The sequence below is a fragment of the Neopelma chrysocephalum genome, unplaced genomic scaffold (genome assembly GCF_003984885.1).
Source record: "Neopelma chrysocephalum unplaced genomic scaffold, ASM398488v2 Primary Assembly neopelma1_59, whole genome shotgun sequence".
NCBI classification, from domain to species: Eukaryota; Metazoa; Chordata; class Aves; order Passeriformes; family Pipridae; genus Neopelma; species Neopelma chrysocephalum.
In genome coordinates, this window is record NW_020897714.1 from 28927256 (window position 1) to 28947257 (window position 20002).

Sequence of the window (20002 nt, forward strand, 5' to 3'; positions counted from 1 at the left end):
TTGTGACACTTATAAAAGAAATAGAGTAAATTAGGTGACATAAAAGGAAACATTAGCTGAGTGAAAATCCTTTTGGCCTATGGTCTGTATACTACTACAAAGTCAAAAGTTATTCTTGAAAGCACTTGATTCCGGATATACCATACCTCCTTAAAAATGGAGTATCAGAGTTTTCTTCAGGGCTCTCATTTCTTGCATGGTCTTAGGCAAGTGGTATTATTTACCCAATATGATTTTCGTTTTAAAATGTGATTCTGTGGGCAGGACTTAGAAATAGTTGAAAACAGGTCCTAAAGCATATGCTTGCTTATGTTGTTGCGGTCTGGAATTATTGTTGAATTTCTGACACGATCAGCCAAAGAGGAGAGAACGTGGGAATCCTAAGCTATGGAGGAATGTGTCACAGAAGAAATTTTACAATATGCCTTCTGAATAGAAGAGTGGTATTCTTTCCTTTCAGTCACTGTCTGAAGAACTGAAGGTCAACAGACTCCTTCAGCTTTCCAAAGGAAAGCTGGTACTGGTGTTGCCCTCCACTACAGATTTCTGGCTTTCAAGAAGCACAATTTACTGTTCTTTCCAATGAGACTTTATGGGAAGGAGTTGAGAGAGGACAGACATTCCAGAGTGGACCTTATTTTGTCTCCTTAGTGTGGAAAGGACTAAGAAGCTGAGCTTTAGTTTTTTTCCTTGAATGCTAATTTTGCAGTTTAATGGCAGGAAGGAGATAGTAAAATCAATTCCATTTTCTGGCAGTCATCTGGACTGTGTATATGATATGAATTCCTTTTATCACTAGAAGAAGCTCAGTAATGATTTGTTTGTAGGCACATTGCCAAAATGCAAAGATTTTGGACTGGTTCTTAAATAGCTGTGCTCTTCAAGCTTTACAGTCTGTTCAAATTTAAACCTTCCCATCATTCTAGAAATGGGTGTATGTGCAGAGAGGGAAATGAACATTTTTTGGCTTTGAGTCACTGGGCAGACTGCAATGAATACAGGCTTTGATTCCATAAGGGACCTTTTTTCCCTTCAGTCCACCAAGTTTTGTAAATTGAGGATTACTAACTTGTTCACCCCATTTGAGCTGGTTATTGTGTGGTGCTGGGGGAGGGAATTCTAGGGTAGCTAAAAGGCATAGCAGTGCTTTTTTGTCAAATGCATTGGAACTTAAACACTAGCCTTCCTTTTCCCTAAGGCATGCCCTTGGAAATTGAAGGTTTCTTTGGTTTCTAAGATTGTGCAGACTATCATGAGCATCTTATGCAGACCTCCATGGCAGGGGACTTGGACTAGTTGATCTTTAAAGCTCCCTTCCCACCCAAACCATTCTGTGTTTCTGTGACCTTGAGTTAATTATTTATAATACTGAAAACTGAGAATCCTAACCAGAGAGCACCATTAGTAGAAAAAGCCAGTAAAATTAACAGTGTGGTAAATAATGTGAGTGAATGTTGTTGAGTCAGAATGAAACTGAATTTGGTTTTTATCCCTATGCCTAACAGGGATTGTGCCTATTTTAGTAGGATATTAAACCTATTTGCATCTTGGTGTTGCCTGATGCCTTTCTCAATAGAACTAATGGGATAATGTAGGCAGAGTGAGTGTATTTAATGCTGTCTTAAACTGCTGTAGAATCTGGTTAGAGCTGATCAATATTTATATCAATCATTGCTATAAAATACGAAATATTGCTCAGAGAGGGTGTTCACTGGCATGATAAATGAAGGTGAGTAGGCAGTACGAGGGACATGGTTTGTCTACAAAGATTTGTTTAGTCAATTAAGTTTTCCTAGTGTGGACGAATGTAAGGTCATATGTAAAATGCAAGGGATGTATACTGTGTATTACCAGAAATTGCATTATGGATAAGCAGAAATGGGTCAAGAACTATTTGATGGTGGGACCTCTTTGAAAGATGGAGCTTCAGTGCCTACTGCAAGCCTTGGGCACAAAAGCAGATATTAGCATGTCATTTCTCTCTCAGAAAAACGAAAAATATTGAGGACTCTACGTAGCTCACTGTAAGCTGGAAGAAGTCTCCTTTTATTTATTAAAAACCTAAAATTTTAAGCAGCTTATTCAGTTAACTTGTTGACGGAAGTAGTTAATAAGGCTTTACTCTAAGGAGAGAGCTGTAAAGTGGGACAAATGCACAGCCACATCTGAACTCTGACTCAGAGTTTGGAGCATTGACCTGGACATTACTGCTACTAATTTGTAGGTAAGGTATGAGAGGTTATGTACCACATTCTCAGTCACTTTGGATGGCATTATTGATACAGAATCTTGAGTTTAAAGAGTGTTTTGGGAAATATGGAGGAGGCCAGTCTTCGTACGGATTGTGGAGCTTTCTGGGTCATGAGGTGAGTGGCAGCTTTCTGCATTAAATCTGAAGGGTACAAAAAGCTCATTCTCTTTTTTCCAGCTTTCTCAAATTTGTTTACCTTGGAAGCTGAAGTGTTGAATGGAGTCTCTGGTGGGCCATGAGCATTGTAGTAAGCAAACAGGAATGTAGGACTTCTGTGGCCCCCCTGCTTTTTTCCTAAATGGGAAGCTAGAGTGTATCATAATATGTAGATAATGTGATAAGTCACCATAGGGTAGGAAACTACCAAACCTCATTTCTGTAAATTTATTAGTGATCTGTACCAGCTCGATGTCCCATCTCAGCAGATTCTTTTAGCTTTTCTTTTCATAATTTTCTTGGTACACCTTAGGGATATGGGTGTTTCTCTTTATCTGAATTTTTCTTAAAACTCTGATGTCTGTTACTGCATTTCTTTGTTAACTTGCCTTTGTCTAAGTGGCAGAAGTTTTATGCTAGTTTCTGAAATACCTTGAAAAATCAAACGAGAGAATGTTTATTACTGGATTACGAGCTGAATAGAAGTGTCAGTTAAACAGAATAGATCTTCAGATTTGGACTGAAAGTTGAGGTGAAACATTTATAACAAGGCAAATGGATTCCTCTCCTCGACTTACCTTTTATTACCCTAAAATGCCAGATATGTTATAGGGGCATTAACACCGACATAGTGTTATTGAAACATAAAATGGGGAGTAATCCTTCCCTAGAGGTGGGTAGGCTGCAAGCCTCAGACTCCATATCTGGGCTTTAATGAAGCGTAACTTGCAGAAGAACACTGCTTGCTTCCAAACCTGGTGAGAACACATGCAGAATGGATTAGACATGTGAGTCGTTCTCAGATACCTCAGAATGTAATAATTTTTTTCCTGTTCTTTTTAATTCCCCTCTTCAGTGCTGTACAAGGAAAGACTTCTTTATTTGCCAAGACCTCAAATCATAGTTTTGTTTGAAAAACATTACTTTTCTCTGGTCATCTTTCTACAAAGCATTTTCTCTTTTGTTTTTTTTCCCCCCCAGTGTTCTGAGGATTGCAAACACAACGATGAGTCACCTCAAGAAGACGAAGGGTTTATGGGTATGTCACCTCTTCTACAAGCCCACCATGCCATGGAGAGAATGGAAGAATTTGTGTGTAAGGTAAGGGCATGTGGAAACTGCTGAAGTGGCTTCGTTTTTTAGGAAGCTCCACGGGCAGCAGGCTATACTTGCAGTATCTGTGCTGCTCATGTGAGGAAGAGGAGGAGGTTCACATGGTCCCTGAATGAGCATCTCATGTTCTAACTAGCAATACTACAGTGTCTCAGGATCTCAGTCTGTCATACATGATTAAATTGTAAAGCATGGAACAATAGGGATTACAAATGAGACTCTAAAGCTAATCATGCAACTCAGGTGCATCTCTTGAGAAACACCTGTGAGCGCAAAGCAGAATAAAAGCCTTCTGGTTCAAGGCACTTTAATTTACAAGGTCATTTTGTCCAGGTTTCGTCAGATTTGCAAATATTTTGCTTTTTCAGCAGTATTTGCATCCATTGTAGAATAAGCTTTGTCCCTGACTTGAAAACAATGCTGTATTAAAACCATATCTAAGTAAATCCATTGTAGGTTTTGTAATTGTTGACCTTGGCTCAATTTTTGCACTTTTGAGAGCCATGGGGCTGTATCAGTCTCTGGCCCTCCTTCCTTGCTGAAAGGAATGCTGCCTCTTCATACACCAGTTCCTGCTGTTTTTATGAACTATTTTTGATGTTTTTACAGAGAGACTGTAGTTACTTGGTGGTCTTTTGTGTGTGGGTTTTGTTGTTGTTTTGTTTGGGGTTTTTTTAACTATGTATCTTTTCCTCTTTTAAAATGTTTTGCAGCGTGGATTGTGTAAAATGAATTCCCTCCTTCTGTTTCTACCTCAATTCAAATTTTTGGTTCATGAAGTAAACCAGTTTATTTTCTTGTTTAATATATTTAAGAACCCAGTCTTTAACTGGGTTAGTTATTCTGAATGGCTTTGTTTTGCTTCCATGCATGAGTGTGGAGAATTGATTTAAAAACTCTGGGCTCTCGTTGTTGAAACTGAAATAAGAATGTAGCCTTTTAAACTCAGTGTTTCAGGAATCTTCAGCCCTGCTCCTGTAATTCTAGCCAGACGGCAAATCCAAGGAACACTGCAGAAACAGCCCCGGTACATAAAGCAGTTCCCTGATCCCCCTCTGCTTGGCAGTGCTGCTTCTGACGCCCAGCTGAAGACTCCGTGTGTCTTGTGTTACCAAAGCAGTGCTAAGGACATCTGTGCACACTTATTTCATGTGGAACCAGCTGCAGGAATAGCTGTGTGCACATACACTCCCTTCCCGTTTAAAGAAGAAATCCGATGGAATTGAGTCACCAATCTGTTGCCTTAACTGATCTGTTACCATTTCTTTTGTGAGCATGGGAGCATTTTTTCCCCAGCCTGAATAAGTGGTTGGATACTTGCTGCTGGGCTCTTGCCCCTTCATGCTTTCTGGCCTCTATTAGTATTGATGATGTGTAGCTTTTTTTGCTGGACTGTCCCAAATACTAGCAGATATGTAGTCAGGTTGGCTTGTGGTGGAGGAACGGGCTTATCTATTTCTTTGAAAGAACTAGGTGTAGGCTTCTTCACTTAAATGGAAAAGATGACCTGTAAAATAACAAATTAAATTAAATGCTTTCCCTTCATTAGCAGTAAGAAAAGCCCAATAGCCTTCCTGTCTGATGAAATGCTAAAGTATTTCTTTCTCTGGTAGTCAGCTTCATAAGGATAGTTTTGAATAGGGAATAGTGACTAAACTATTACATTTCAAGTGTAAAACCTTTTCCCCAGAGATGTCCCATCAACTCTTTTCTCTTTACTGTACTCAGAGTAACACTCTTACTAATATGGGTTTTCTTTGGCCATGCATTGTTGGCACTCGATTCGCTGCATTTAACTAAAATCTTTTAACTTCTAGGTATGGGAGGGCCGATGGAGAGTCATTCCCCATGATGTTCTGCCTGACTGGCTGAAGGACAACGACTACCTGTTGCATGGACACAGACCACCCATGCCTTCCTTCCGGGCTTGTTTCAAGAGTATCTTCAGAATACATACAGAGACTGGTAACATCTGGACACATCTTCTAGGTATTGTCAGCTTGCTCTAATCTAATGCCAGTTGGTTTCATTGCTCTCAAAGAAAGAGGGCAAGATAGAAAGGGGCATGATGTTGATCAGCATTATTGTTCCACTAGTAACCTGTTAAATTAGCAGGTTGGTATCCCTCTCCTAATTTTATCCCACTGGAGTTGGATGGGATTTCCTTAATCATTGCATATAATACAAACAAATGCATTAAAAATTGCCTAATTGTTGATAAATTACTGGTATATACTTTTTTCCCAAGTGTGTAGGAGTTAACTGAGATCACATTTCTTACCACAAGAACATACTTATGTTGCAGCTTCTGTGACCGGTTTCAGCTTGTGAGAAGCCTTGAAGGGGAGGGGTTTCTTTGAACTTTGCCCTTCTCCTTCTACATTTTGCAACAGATATTTTGTTGTTATAGTTGTCGGGCATCTTGCTAAACAAGTGAAAATACAGGGTCTGTCCAAGTCTGAGGCAGAGCTGTGGTTGGAACGTGTAACTGAAGTAGGGCAACACTCAACTCTGCTCCTGTGTTTAGTGGTCCTGTACATTACAGTCATGCTTTTAAAGAAAAGCTTTCTGTATGCATGAACTTGACACCTCTCCGCCTTGCTGTTTTTCAGGATGTGTGTTCTTCCTCTGTCTGGGAATCTTCTACATGTTCCGGCCAAACATGTCCTTTGTAGCACCTGTGCAGGAGAAGGTGGTCGTTGGATTGTTCTTCTTGGGAGCCATACTCTGCCTCTCCTTCTCATGGCTCTTCCACACAGTTTATTGCCACTCAGAAGGTGTTTCCCGGCTCTTCTCCAAGTAAGTGCCTAAGGAACAGGGTAGGCCAAATAGGAAACAGGTGGGAAAACAGGGCTGGGATTTGTGCCTGGAGCCCCAGTGTGGGAGTTGTTCATTTCATGACTGCATGTACTTTGGAACAGAGTTGAGCAGAGATTTAATGCAGCTTCTTCTAATTATAGTTTGTTTCAGCATGAGTTTTTGTGCTGTCATTTTAGTCTTAAAACTCCATCATTTTCTGCTGTTTGGCAGGCATGTGCTTGCATCTTGCTGCTGTAAGTAATATACCTTGAGCTTAGTTGCAGGACTTTGAATTTTTAATGCAACTGTCACTTCTTATCATTTCAACTATTCTGACTAACTTTAAATCTTAAACTTACATAAGACAGTTCCACAATGTGTATCAAGATGTCTTGACCTTTTGGTTTTACTTCACATTCTTTTTTGGCTGGCTGCTAAATATCTCATATTTCCTAAGATTACTCGAGCTAGATTCTGTAATCTGCAAGATCACCTTTAAAGTAACCCAGCTATTAAAGTCCCCTACAGAAAAATTAACTCCACCAACCTCTGTAGAAGTGTTTTGTCAGGGTGGGGTAAAATCCACAGGGTGGCTGTGGATTTCCTTTTTCACACTGGTGTGTAGAAGAACAGCATTGTTGAAAAATTGCGACGCTTTTCCTCTGTGCTCACTTAAGCTGGTGCATAACTAACTGATGCTTGTCAGATACTGAAGTGTTTGCACTGGCTGTGCTCTCACAACATACTGTGTGACCGGTGTTTAGGGGGCTCTTGTGCTGCTTTTTACCTCATCTGAAACTCAAATTTGAGTTTACCTCAAAAGGGTTTGATCTAAAGGTTGCTGAAGGTATTGCTGATGACTGTCCAAAAATGGCCTTACTGGCTGTCTGCCAAGGGAGTCCATTACTATAGGAGGGCATTAGTGGAAGAGTTGCCATCAGGAAGTGAGCTGCAATAGCGAGAGTAATTTAGTTTTGCAGTGAGAAGTAGACAGTTGGTCTACTAAAGAAGGGCGTGTGGGTGAGAGGACTTCCAAAGGTTTGCATTTCTTACGAAACTGATTTTTATTTCCTTCTAGGCTGGATTATTCTGGCATTGCACTTCTCATAATGGGCAGCTTTGTACCATGGCTGTACTACTCCTTCTACTGCAACCCTCAGCCTTGCTTCATCTACTTGATTGTGATTTGTGTCCTGGGCATCGCAGCCATAATCGTCTCACAATGGGACATGTTTGCCACCCCTGAATACCGGGGTGTAAGGGCAGGTAAGACCTCAAGTTAACTGCCTTTCCTCCTTCCTACTTGCCACTTGGAGAAACCATCTTGGGAAGACTTAAGAGAGCTTAATTTTATAGAGACCTAATATTCTTGGATTGGGAGCTTGATGGGTTTGCTTTCAGCATATATTTTATAGCCAACTGGATGCACAGACAAGGGCTAGTGCCAGTCCTGGAAGTGCATTCCTGAAATGGACAGTAACACATGCAGTAGGAAAGGTAGTGCAAAGTATTTCTAGCTGTATCCAGCAGCTTTGCTCCCAAAAAAACGACTGACTGCTTGGTGTGTGTATGTGTACTTCTGCTGTTTGTCTTGGTTTGGTAACACTAGGCTCAGACACTAGCAAATCATTCGATGACTGAACTAATCTGAATGATTTGCCTGGATAAAACACATAGCTAAGACAAAAGCTATTTTTTCTCTTTATCAAAAGAACAAAACCAGATTTGGTTTCACATTTCAAGGTAGGAAAAAAGAGAAAGCTTAGGGGGCAACTGTGGAATGTGCTGGGTTGAATAGTAATATTTCTTGTTTCTTAACCTGCACATGCTGTCTACAGTAAATCTAGATTTCCTGGACGAGTTATGGGTGTACCTTCAGAGAGATCAGCTTTCCAAACTTAAAATCTCTGTATGGGTCATGAATATTCCCCCCACGCCCTCTTTTTTTGCAAGTTTTCTGTACTTGCTGCTAAAATCTAAACAAATAAACCATGTTTCTCTTACATGGCAGATCAAATGAGCGCAGTTGCCCCTTTTCTGTTTCCTAGGACTGCTTGTGCAGTGTATGATAAACAACCTCTTTGTTGTTTCTCCTTGTCTTGCTCTTGAGCGATGATGGTGAAGTGAGGCACAGTCTGCGTGGTCTCAGTTCCCTCTACAGGCCAAGAGCAGTAACTGGCCTCACGTACACTGAAGCTGGCAGGAGCAATCAGTAAATGAAATATTTTGGCTATCTGCTGCAACATACAGCTGAGTAGCTTCTGGTATATGAAGGAAGCCTGTGCATTCTTTAGCTTCCTTTCCAATAAATCTTTTCTGGGCACCTCCAGCTTCAAGAGGTGTCACCTTTCTGCTGCTTTGGCAAATACTGAGTTTCCCTTCTGTAGCTTTTGTGTTTTCATTGTGTCCCTTTACCACCACTGTGCTCAAACCTGACTCTCCCGCATTTTCTTTACCTCCCAGGAGTATTTCTAGGTCTGGGTCTTAGTGGGGTAATTCCCACTCTGCACTTTGTCATCTCTGAGGGGCTCCTGAAAGCAGCCACAATGGGGCAGATAGGCTGGCTGGCACTCATGGCATGCCTGTACATCACTGGTGCTGCACTATATGCTGCCCGCATCCCGGAGAGATTCTTCCCTGGCAAGTGTGACATCTGGGTGAGTCTACAGCATGGCTGGATGAGGAGACCAATGTGAAAGCTGGTTCCCCTTGAGGCTGAAGGATGTTGTGTCAGTGTTTTCTTATTGCAAGTATCAAACTGCTGCACCAGAAGCAATAGGTCTTCAGGGGCCAAATAACCGTGGGCTCTCCGAGCCTGGCTTTCCTGGTGCCTCTCTTCCTGAGTTGTCACAATCTGGCTGGTCTGAGGTAACTGCTGGTGTGCAAATCCACCCCAGCACATGTACTAGGCAGCTTTAACAAATGGCCAAGCAACTCTGTGAACTTGTGTGTGTGTGTGTGTGTGTTGAGGATCCTACAAACACACATCTGTATCTTACTTCTGTGCAGAATAGTACGTGGTTATTTTGCTGATGTTCAGTATGTTCTCTGGGATCTTCACCAGGGCTGGCCCCTCATCTTGTGCAGCCAGTGAAAATGCTGGATAGAGATGGTGGACTTTGAAGGGATCTCTGGCCTAGGAGAAGGGAAAGTGGGGTGAGCAAGTGGGTGGGTGAGGGAGACTTGGTATGAGGGAAAGAATGATGAAGACTGGAGGACAAACACGTGGGGAAGATGTAAAGAAAGAAATTGGGTGAAGCAAGAGTAGAGATGAGGGGGAGGTGGACGTTTAGAAGGCCACTGTACTTCCACTAGCATAGTTAAGGCCCCTAGGGGCTAGAAGTGAGAATAAGGCTTGAGTTGTCTGAGTGGCTTTTGCACAGCACCAGTTTTCTTTGGTTTGTTTAAATGGCCAAAGAAAGCGTTGCTGCTATGATGAGCTGGGCTCCAAAAGCACTGGTGTACCACCAACTCTTTTCCAAGCTTTCCATGAAGCCTGCAAACACACATTTGTAGAAGTATTTCATAAGCATCGTCCATATTCGGGTGACTTCCCTTAAACAAGGGTGTGCTTTGTCATGTAGCTCCCTCATGGTTTTCATTCTGCTGTACCATAATCAATAACATCCTGGGCATTCATTCAGAACATTTAGTTGTTTCTAGGTTTTAATATAATACCATTTTTTTTCTGTTCTGTTTTGCTGTGGTAGAGAAGTAAAACAACAGCATTCAAAATCCATTTGGTAAATCTTATGCCTGTGACCAGAGCAGAGTTTGTACCTGTTATCTGTATGAGAGAGACCTTTTTATCAATAAATCAGCAGTGTGTCTTGTGAAGGAACTAATTTTAAAAGTGTCCTGCTTAAGCCTTTTGCCTGAGGCTCTGAAATCATCCCTGTCCCTTCACAAAGATGAGTTGTAGCACTTACGTACTATATTTGTTTATTGACCAGCTGGTTAAGGTGACTCTGGAGGGAAGTGTGTGTGTGTGTGTGTGTGTGTGTGTGTGTGTGTGTGTGTAGAATTCAATTATTTGGCTAATGATAGGAGAGGGATGGGCTTTAACACACAACTTGGAGAACTCTGCAGCTCGTGGTGCGAGGTACTGCTCCCTGTCACCGTGTACTTCAGCGGAGTGTGTGGCTTTTTGGGAGGCAGGGTCGTGCTGGAGCCCGCAGTGCCCCGGCTGAACAGGAGTGTTTTCTTTCCCGCAGTTCCACTCCCATCAGCTGTTCCACGTCTTTGTAGTGGCTGGCGCCTTCGTGCACTTCCACGGAGTTTCGAACCTCCAGGAGTTCCGTTTCACGGTCGGAGGAGGCTGCACAGAGGAAGATGGGATGCAGTAGAACCAGCCTTCAGCCCAAGACCGTAACCAAAACAGCCGCCGGCGCGGTGAAGCATACAGGCTAGCAAAAGGAATACCTAAGAAGAATCCACGTTTCACCTGATGAGGCATGGAGCTTCATGGGGATTCTGACTAACCAAGATAAAAATTCTATACCTCAAGCAATGGAATAAATCAATTTGAAGACCAGGAAATTCTGAAACCCTAATTTATTCTTGGGATCTACAGATTGAGCTACAGAGGACCCTTTCCAAATCGGCTTCTGTTCAATGCCATATTTATTTGTAGAATTGGGGAGGGATAGCTTAGCAGTTTCTGTTTTTTTAAAAAAAGAAAAAAAATCAAGGTTAAATTTATATCCTCTTGGAGGGTTCGGGCGTTGATTTTAGATGCTCTTTTGGGAGAAAAACAAATTGTAAATAAGATTTCTAACTTTCTGTTTAAATAAAATTTATATAAATGTTTTAAACAATGGGTGGGGGGAAAAGGGTTTTTGTAAAGAATGCAACATGCAAGTACCACACACTGTTTCAATTTTGCACAAAATAAATGATTGCAGGAGGACCAGGTAAAATTCCCAGGAGTGAAGCACGTTGGCCCTGCAGATTTTCCTGGTGGCCAGCATGCCCTGGGCAGTGTGGGGTCCTGGCCAGCACTTGGAGTAGGCTCAGTACATGTACACAAGGGTTGTGAAGGCTGGATTAGTCATGTTGTCATCCAGGTCACAGTGTGAGCAAAGGTATTTACTCAAGTAACTTGAAGGATACATCCCAAGTGTGTGGGACAGCTGCCTTCCAAGCTTGCGTGGCATGTGTAGTTGTGGGTGATGGATCTTACAGGTAGTTGTTTTGGTTCTCATCATATGGATTGGAGCATAATGGGATAACTGCACATGAAATGGCAAACAGTCCAACTCCATCAGTGCCTGCCTATACCCAAAGGCCCCCATTGAGAAGATGGTTGCCATTTGCTTTGTTTGATCTGAAGAAATGATGGTAATAGGCTTGTCAGAAGATAGTTGAGCATGTGTGGGGAAACAGAGGTGGGGTTAAGATGGACTGGAAAGAGGAAGCTGTGTGCTCCAGGACTTGGAGTTAACAGTTACTGCAGACCTCAAGCACATTACCTTCTCGTGTGTCAGGCTCCATATGCCAAGGGAGTTTGCAGGTTTTTCTTTTTAAGAGGAGTAAATCCACAACCAGCCCAGTGCAGTTCCTTTTTTTTTTTTTTGTCCTTAGCAAGGTCTGCTTCCCATCTGTGCTTTAGCAATGGGACTAATGGGACTGCTGGTATTTCTAAACCTAAAACTGAGAGTTCAGCTGGATTGCTGTGGAGCAGACGCACCTCCTATATAAGGGGAGGCCTATACCCTTCTCTTATGTAATTGATGTAGCTTGATCTTTGGAGCCCAGTCAGAAGCCAGACTGAAGGGAGAATCTTTGGAGTCGTAAGATGAAACTTGAACGTTTTGTTTGTTATGGCACAGATATTGCTTGGAGTCTTTAGTTGGAAATTCAGAGCAATTACCTCTCTCACAGATGAGTTAAACAGCTCATAACATGCTGTATTTCACAAGGAAGGAAGGTAAGGGGTGGTTGGTTGGTGTGTAGGTTTTCTTTTGTTGTTGGGGTTTGGGGTTTTTTTAGACTCCTGCAAGTTTCAGTTTTCATCCTTCAAGAGAAAGATATGGATTGCAAAGATCTTCCCATACCGTGGATGCCATGGAGTGTATTTTGGGGAGTTGCTTAGTCAGATAGAAGCAGAATGCCTTCCTAAAGTTGACTGGATATTAAGCTTCTCCCCTTGAATGGAGTAAAGCCTCTGAGAGCAAGGTCAGCTGCAAAAAGAGGTGCTGCAGCAGAGGCTGCAAGTTTAGGGGGACATGTTCTCAGTAGGATCATGACACTGGATGCCTGTAGGGCTGGAAGTGGTTTGTCACAGGTCTGTGTGGTACTTATATGAAGTAAAGAGCAGTATTAACTTGGATGTAAGGGCTAAATGGCACTGGCATCGCGGACAAAGGTGTGGAGTTGTCTGGAGGAAGTGTGCTGGTGTCTGAGAAAAGCGTGGTACATATCAGAATCAGAGCTGTCTGTAAGGTGCTTTGGGATACCTCTGAACAGTACCAGCAGAAGCGACAGTCTCCATCCTGGATCATCCCACGTTCACTCCTTGAAGGGTGATTGTAACCTGGTCCTACACAGCACAGAACTATTACAAAAACACAGTACTCCACCTGCTATTCTTAACCCAGTCAGTCTCTCCGTTCAAGAAGTTTGTGTGTTCCAATAAAAACAACCTAGCTGTGCACTTTTCTGTAGCTTTTGCTGAGAACTCTTCCCAGGTTGGCACCTGAATGCCTTACTCTCAGCAGTCAGAGGCTTGCTTGCTCTGTGTGCAGGTTATTGCCATAGAATAGTTAGGACCTACAGCTTCTTTCCTTCCCCATTAAATAGTGGCCTTGTTCAGTATATTTCTTTTTAAAAATTGCTTACTGTTGGAAGCAATGAAGCACATTCTGGGGTTTTGATGGCTGGGGACTCTGGTGATGGTTCCATATAAGATGGGATCTTATTACTTGCTGTATTCTTAACTTCTGCTAATAAAAGAACCAAATGGATTATTGTCTAGTTTGGGTCTTTCTGTGCTGTGTGTGAAGCTTGAAAGAGTCACTCTTGCTTTCTTCCTTCCCAGTGCATACCAGCCAGGTTTGTAGGTAAGAGACTTCTGTTGGTGCAGAAACCAAACTGATGCCTAAAGGCCCGTTCCCACGCGGTTGAGGCTTGCTGTGTGCCTCCTCTGGCAAAAGCCAGCAGGTGGGAAGCTTGTGCAGCTGGAACAGTAGTTCTACCGTGTGGCATCCTCTTGATGTCTGTGATTCACATCAAGTGTGTGCCTGGTCTTGCTCTGAGATTTCGGTGCTGTCTGGTGCAGTTAAACATCACGGCCGACAGAGCCTGGACTGTGCTGCCTCTTCGTTATGGTGCTGATCTCCAAGGAAATTATTTATTTGGAAGTCCAGACTTCGGTGCCCAATGGAGTTGCCGGTTGGAGCACGGGGCCAAGTGTTAGGTGTGTCTGTTGCTACCACTGGCGGCATGAAGCTGCTTGTCATAAGGATTCCCCTGACGTACGTTTATTCCAGACTGGCAGAGAATGATAGGCCTGGGACGGTCTGCTCAGTTTTCACCTCTGCCATATTTTAAAAGTAACGTGAGGAACAAAGTGGGTGTTACTGCTGAGTTTGGTCTTTCATTTTGGAGAGCTCTGCTGAACCCATGGTGTAGAGTGAGGGCATAAAGCAGCAGTGTGGTCTTGGGGCTGGCTCTCCTCGGTCAGGACTCTCCAAAGTAGAGTATAGCAAAGTATAGCTAGCCTTCAAAGCTGGGCTAGCTATAATTCCAAAAATTACCTTTTTTTTTTTTTTAGAGATAAAAATTTTTAGTGACTCAGTTTTCCAGTTCCTGGTCTTGCAGATTTCAGAGCAGACTGTCCCCTTCCTCACTCCAAGGTTTAAAAGGGGTTACGCTTACCACTGTGTCTTGGGTGCCACACAACAACAGGCAGAAAAGGGAAAGGAACAGACTGGCCAGGTGGAGAATGGGTGAAATGTGTTCAAAAGAGCAGAAACTGTGATTTATGGACAGCACTGGAAAGCCTAAGGTGAAGAAGCACTGGGAGATGAGCATTTGCAAGGACAAAAATGAGCAAGAGGGACCAAGGGTGCAAAGAAGAAGGGGGGGGGAAGGGGGAAGAGAGTGAGTGCTGGAGACCTTGGTGGTTGTGGGCAAAATTTTAGGTGAGTTGAGATTGAGAAGAGACATTCAGGAGACCTGGATTTAAATTCTTTGTGTAAAGGAAATGCCTCCTATCCTGCACCCCTGTAAAGGATTGACCCTCTACTCCTGGTATGCAGACTTAGGGACTGGCAGGATGGGAGGGAGGGGGGTTTGGCTGGGAAGGGAGTGAGGCTGGTGCTGACCAGAACAGCCCTGTGCCAGACTGCCTTCTGCTCTGTCATCGCTGTTCCTCAGCTGTCAGCAAACATCTGGGAACTGCCTGGGCAAGATATGCCTAATCCTCCTCTTGTGTTGGCTCACACCAAGTCTGGGCATCTGCAGCTGAACTGTGGGTTTTGTCAGTTACTTGACTCAGGATACGTGTTTTGCAGTGACTTTGTAAGAGAGACAGCTCCTGTAAATGACCTCGACAGCTTGAGGTCTCAGGATGGAGTATTATTGTTTTATTTTCCTTTTTTATGAAAAGCAAATTCGAGGAATGGTGGAGAATGTCGGCATCAGATTTCACACAAATGTCACTAAAAGTAGCTTCAACGTGTGAATGTGAATTAGGCTTATTCTCTTTTCAGAAAGCAGAGTGATACTTTAAAGTCTTCTGGGCAGGCTAAAATTGTGTGTCCTACCTCCTCTGCGTGTAGTTGTGGTCATGCTCTGCCCTCTCCCAAGAATCACTTGCTTCATTCGTTGCCAAGTATCCTAAATATGGGTTAAAGTGCTGCAATCAAGGTGAGTGTCTAAGGCCATTGCCTAACTTTTTAAGGAGCTGGAAGTAAATGAAGCATATGATTAGGATGGAGGAGCTGAGTTCAGTTTAGTTGAATCTATCTGAGGCTTCCCTGCAAAATTGAGTTCTTTTTCCCTTTTTTTTTACCCCTGCCTCCTGTGTGGCATCAAAGCAACTTGTTTGGACTAAACCGTCCTGCTGCTCAGTGCTTTTGTATCTGTCTGGGTTGCCCAAGCTGAAACTCTTCAGGCTGATTTCCAGGATGAAAATCTGGAAATCTGAGCACTGATGTGGTTTCAGTGAAGTTTCTTAAAAAGATCAGCTCCTTGGACAGGACGCGTGTTAATTCCTGGGTGCGTATTGCCCTGGAAGAAGAAATACTGGCCTTGAGCTCACGGCAGCATCGAGCGTGTCCCACCTGATCATCTTCAGCTATTTTAACAATGAGCAAAGTAGGAAAAATGCTGGAGGAAGCTGCCAAACATCATGTGGGCAGTTGCTGCAAGTGGATTGCAGTGCAACCAGTTCTTTGTTCGCCACTGCCGGGAAGGTAAGTTCCTTGGGGAGGGATGGTGGGATGTGAGCCTAGCGCCCCATGTGTGTGCAGGGGGGTGGCTTTCCAGCTTGGTCTTATTGTAGAATCACAGAATGGCTTGGGTTGGAAGGGACCTTAAAGATCATCTCGTTCCAACCCCCCTGCCATAAGCAAAGGGCACTTTCTACCAGATCAGGCAGCTCAAAGCCCCATCCAGCCTGGGCTTGAACACTTTCAGGGATGGGGCATCCACAACTTTTCTGGGCAACCTGTGCCAGTGTCTCACCATGCTCATAGTGAAGAAATTTTCTGGTATTTCCAGGAGCTTCACCTTTGTCTTTCTCTAGTAAAATTCATGTTTAAACCACTGAGGTATTACTGTTTCTGAGCTGGGAGATGTTTGCACTGGAGATTCACCATGATTCCATTCTGTTAGCAGCCTCATCTCTGTAGTGGTACAACAGGGCACGGAGGCACTTCACAGTTGGCGTAAAATCTGAACCAGTCTAGTTGTAAATGAGATGGGAAAATCATTGGCCTGGCTGGGTTCCCAGAGCAATGGTGTGTTTCCCTTGCAGAGGCAAACGACACCCCAGCCACTTCCAGTAGCTGTCTTTGCTTTCACCTCCAACCGTGCCGAACCTGTGCCTGTGGTTTGGGGTTTGCCTTGGCGTGGCTGGAGCCAAGCTCCCCCGGGCTGCAGGAGCTGTTCTGTGTGTCTGAGGCCAGGCTGTGGGGCCGGCGGGCGGCCAGAGCTGCTCGCTGTGGCACAGGCAGACTGGGAATGTGGGGTGGCATCTGCTGCTGGGACAGGAAGCCATCCCCCCTGGGAGACAGCAGCTGCTGCCACCACCTCCTTGCTGGCTCCTGGCTACTGTGGCCAGGCTGGGGCTCTGCCCTGGCTCTGGCTCAGCTCCCCCATCCCGCTGTCTGCAGGGGCAGCCAGGCTGGGATTGCTGCCTTTGCCAGGGAGCCTCCTGCCAGCTTTTAAAGCAATACTGTGTCCCTGAGGGCTGGGCAGGAGGGGGTGACAGCATGCTCTGGCCCTGCTGCCAGGGGCTGAAGAAAGTCACTGCTGGCTGAAACTCAGAGGAGCAAGAGCAGCCTGGGGCTTTGGCCAGTGTGTGACTTAGACTGTCAGCACACCCCCTGTCACTGGCGTGGGGGCTTCCCCAGCAGCTCCCTGTCCCTTTTGCTGCCGCCTACGAGAGACCAACCCTTGGTGCAATGGTGTCCTCCAAGAAGGCTGGCAGCCTCCTGCCACTATCCCTGCAGTTTGAGGAGGGCTGAGGAAGCACCCATGCACATCCCTGTGCAATGCAGGCACTGCTCCTCATAATGCTGGTGGGAAGGACAGCAGCAGCTGCCTGGCCCTGGAGGAGCCAAACAGGTATAAAGACAGGGCTTGGTGCCCAGCCCTTGCTTGCTGCCAGCAGGGGCCTGCCTGGGGAAAGGCAGGATGCCAGGGCTCCCAAAATTTGAGGCAGCAGCAGCAGCAAGCAAAGCAGGAAGAGCTGATGAAATTTCCTGCGGGGCCTGGGAGGTATTTACTGAAGAAACGTGCTTGGTGGCGTTCGAGTGGGGCCATTACCTTTGGCATCACGCGCTGATGAGGAGCCGCGTGGCTGCAGCTGAGGTCACGGCAGGCAATGACAGAGAGGTTTGCCTGAGCCACAGAAGGTGTAAAGGCTCCTGTCAGGGGTAGACAGAGGTGGTGTAGGGGAACCCATAGCTGTGGCAGGGGCCTGGGAAACAGGGGAGCTCCCTAACACCCAAGGGGGACAGGAGCAGCCACCCCCCTCAGCGAGGGCCTGGCTGGTGATGGAGTCGTTCATCACATGGGAATTTGATGCTTCTTCCCCACTTAGCACAAAAATGTGTTGTGTCAGGCTGCCCTCAGCCCACTCCTGTACAAGCAGAGGCCTGAGAGCGCCCAGGGTTTCTGTTCTGACGGTGCCAGTGGGCTTTATCAGCTGAAAAAGGATCCTGGAAAATACTCTGTGGGGCCCGAGTTTGAGGTGTGCATAAAACCAAGGAAAACTGTGGTGCTGATTCTTCACTATGGCAGAGATGGGCAACCTTAACCCGCTTGGAGCATGTAGCTCCTCACTAGGACTGCTGCTATCCCCAGCCTGGGATGTGCCAGGCTCTTGCTAAGTATAAGCCACCTCAGGCCAGCCTGCTTTTGTGCCCGATCTCAACTGCAAACAGCTGCTGTAAATCCAGGGCTGATTTTCCTACTATTTTGTAGGATGAAGTCATCCCTGTCTGGCCACACTTGAAGGTCTAGTCATGAGCCTGCTGTGTCCCAAGGCATGAGTCAAGGGAGGGCACGTGTGCGCAACACTGTGCAAGGTGTGTGTCCCCGCCTGCGGCTCCGACACCCTCATTGCCCACCACAGTGTTTGGGGGAGATCCAGGGTTACCTCAGCCTGCAGTGGGGTGTTTCTGAAGCCTGCAAGGAGTGCAATGAAGAGAATTCAGGTCCCTTCCCAGCTCCCTGTCCCCCTGCCCGTGAGGAAATTGGCTGCAGATTTAGGGCTTGTGAAGCCCCTGGTTCGTGTGGCAGCCAGATGTGGCCGGGTGGGTCTGATGGACACCCCTGGCTGCAGAGCACCACTTGTGAGCTTTCTCCCCTGGAGTCTTGCCCTGACAGAATAAACCCTGATGCCTACAGTTTGTGTGCTTACAGGGATGGACACGGTCTTGCAGGAGGGACAGCTGTGATTTATATGCCGTACCAGGATGGCAGTAGGGTGCTGCTCAGCTGGAAATAAGAGATGGCTCCTCTCACAGCTGCTCTGCTGCTGGTCAGATCGTCTGGCCTCAGCTCGCTGTTTGCTTTTGCTGACCTATTTTCATCTGCTGTGCCCAGCACACGGCTGAAGAAGTTGGGAGCTAGGGCAGCTGCTCTTCCTGGGGATTTTTCTCTCGCTGTAGGGCCATGAGTCACTATCTCTGTCAGAGCATGAAATGGAATTTGCTTAACCCCATGTTGGAGACCAGAAGTGGGTAGGTTTGCTTATGGTCTGCTTTGCTGCCAAAAAAAAATATAATAAAAGAAGCCGTTTGCCTTCCAAGGCTCAAACCATACCTAGGTGCAGCTCATCCCACTGTGGATCAGCAGCACTGTGGGAAGGGCTCTGTTTGCCTCCTAATAAACAGCTAACACAAACCTCATGTACAGAAGTAGGAGCCACCTCCCTCTGGAGACACGCCTGACCTTTATTTGCCATCCCTTTTGACCGTGTGAGGGCTGGAGGAGCCTGCACGGGCAGGTGGGTTTTGATCTGTGGCACCGGGGTCGCACAGGCTGAGGCGAGTGCTTGGCATCCACTGCCTGCCCTGGCAGGGCCCATCTGAACTGGCCAGCCGTGCCCACAGCCTGGCCCCTGCTGCTTGAGGGTGTGCTGGGAAGCACCAGCAGCTTTGGGAACAGCATCTTCTTCTTTAGCCATGTGCAGCCCACCGCTGGAGCAGGGGAAGACATCTGTCCTGCTGCCCACTGCGGTGTGCCATCGGGGTGAGTGACTCCACAGCCTGACTCCTGGTGTGTGCTTGAGTTTTAAGTCAGGGCAAACCTTTGCCCTTATTTCTCAGTTTAAGAAATAATCCAGTTCTCACCCCTGTCCCAGTCCCTCCACTTACAACCTATGCACAGACTCGCTGAGCCAACTAAACCAGGTGTACTTCACATCTTCACTCTCTCAGTGCAGGTATCTTTACAGGGCTCATGTTTATTTTGGATTTATGCACCTCAAATCAAGCATGGTTCATATGCAGCGGGGCAATTGTATTTATATATCCTCTTTAAGCTGAGTGGATATGGGACTGCTAATCCTTTCTGACAGGAAGGTCATCCTTGAGAGTGGTGCCCTGGGAGGGCAGGCACGTGGAGCTGGGGGAACTGTGCCAGCCGGCGGGGGATGCCCTGAGCCAGGGGCTCCTCCATCTGTGAACAGCTCCTGGTTCCTCGGCCTTGACAGCAGCCCCTTTTCCCTCTGTGCTGCCTTCATCTTCCTTGGCTGCTTCTGGCTCTGATAAGGTCACTGCATCTGAAGCCTGGAGACCATCTCCATCTCCAGTTTTACTTCCAGTACTGCAGTCATTCCTCTCTTTGCTGTAACACCACCTCCAGCAAGGCAAAAACCCCCACAGCAGGACCTCTGAGGTCCTGAAAGGTCTGCAGCAGGACCTGGTTGTGACTGATACTGTCCCCTTCGTGTCAGGTGAGATGGGTGACAAAGAGGAACAGCATCCATACTGTCCCTAGCACACC

The 20002-nt window shown here is 45.6% G+C and overlaps 1 protein-coding gene across 7 annotated transcripts in view; it reads left to right on the plus strand.

Moving 5' to 3' along the window:
* Positions 1–11041, plus strand: part of ADIPOR2 (adiponectin receptor 2) — a 44103-nt gene extending 33062 nt beyond the window's left edge. For all 7 annotated transcript variants that reach the window (XM_027680711.1, XM_027680716.1, XM_027680710.1 and 4 more), the window contains exons 3-8: positions 3389–3508; positions 5338–5509; positions 6133–6319; positions 7398–7585; positions 8783–8976; positions 10534–11041. In XM_027680711.1, coding sequence (XP_027536512.1) covers positions 3389–3508; positions 5338–5509; positions 6133–6319; positions 7398–7585; positions 8783–8976; positions 10534–10665 — 993 coding nt within the window. In that variant the 3' untranslated portion in view covers positions 10666–11041. The remainder of the gene's footprint in view (positions 1–3388; positions 3509–5337; positions 5510–6132; positions 6320–7397; positions 7586–8782; positions 8977–10533) is intronic.
* Positions 11042–20002: the final 8961 nt, after the last annotated feature.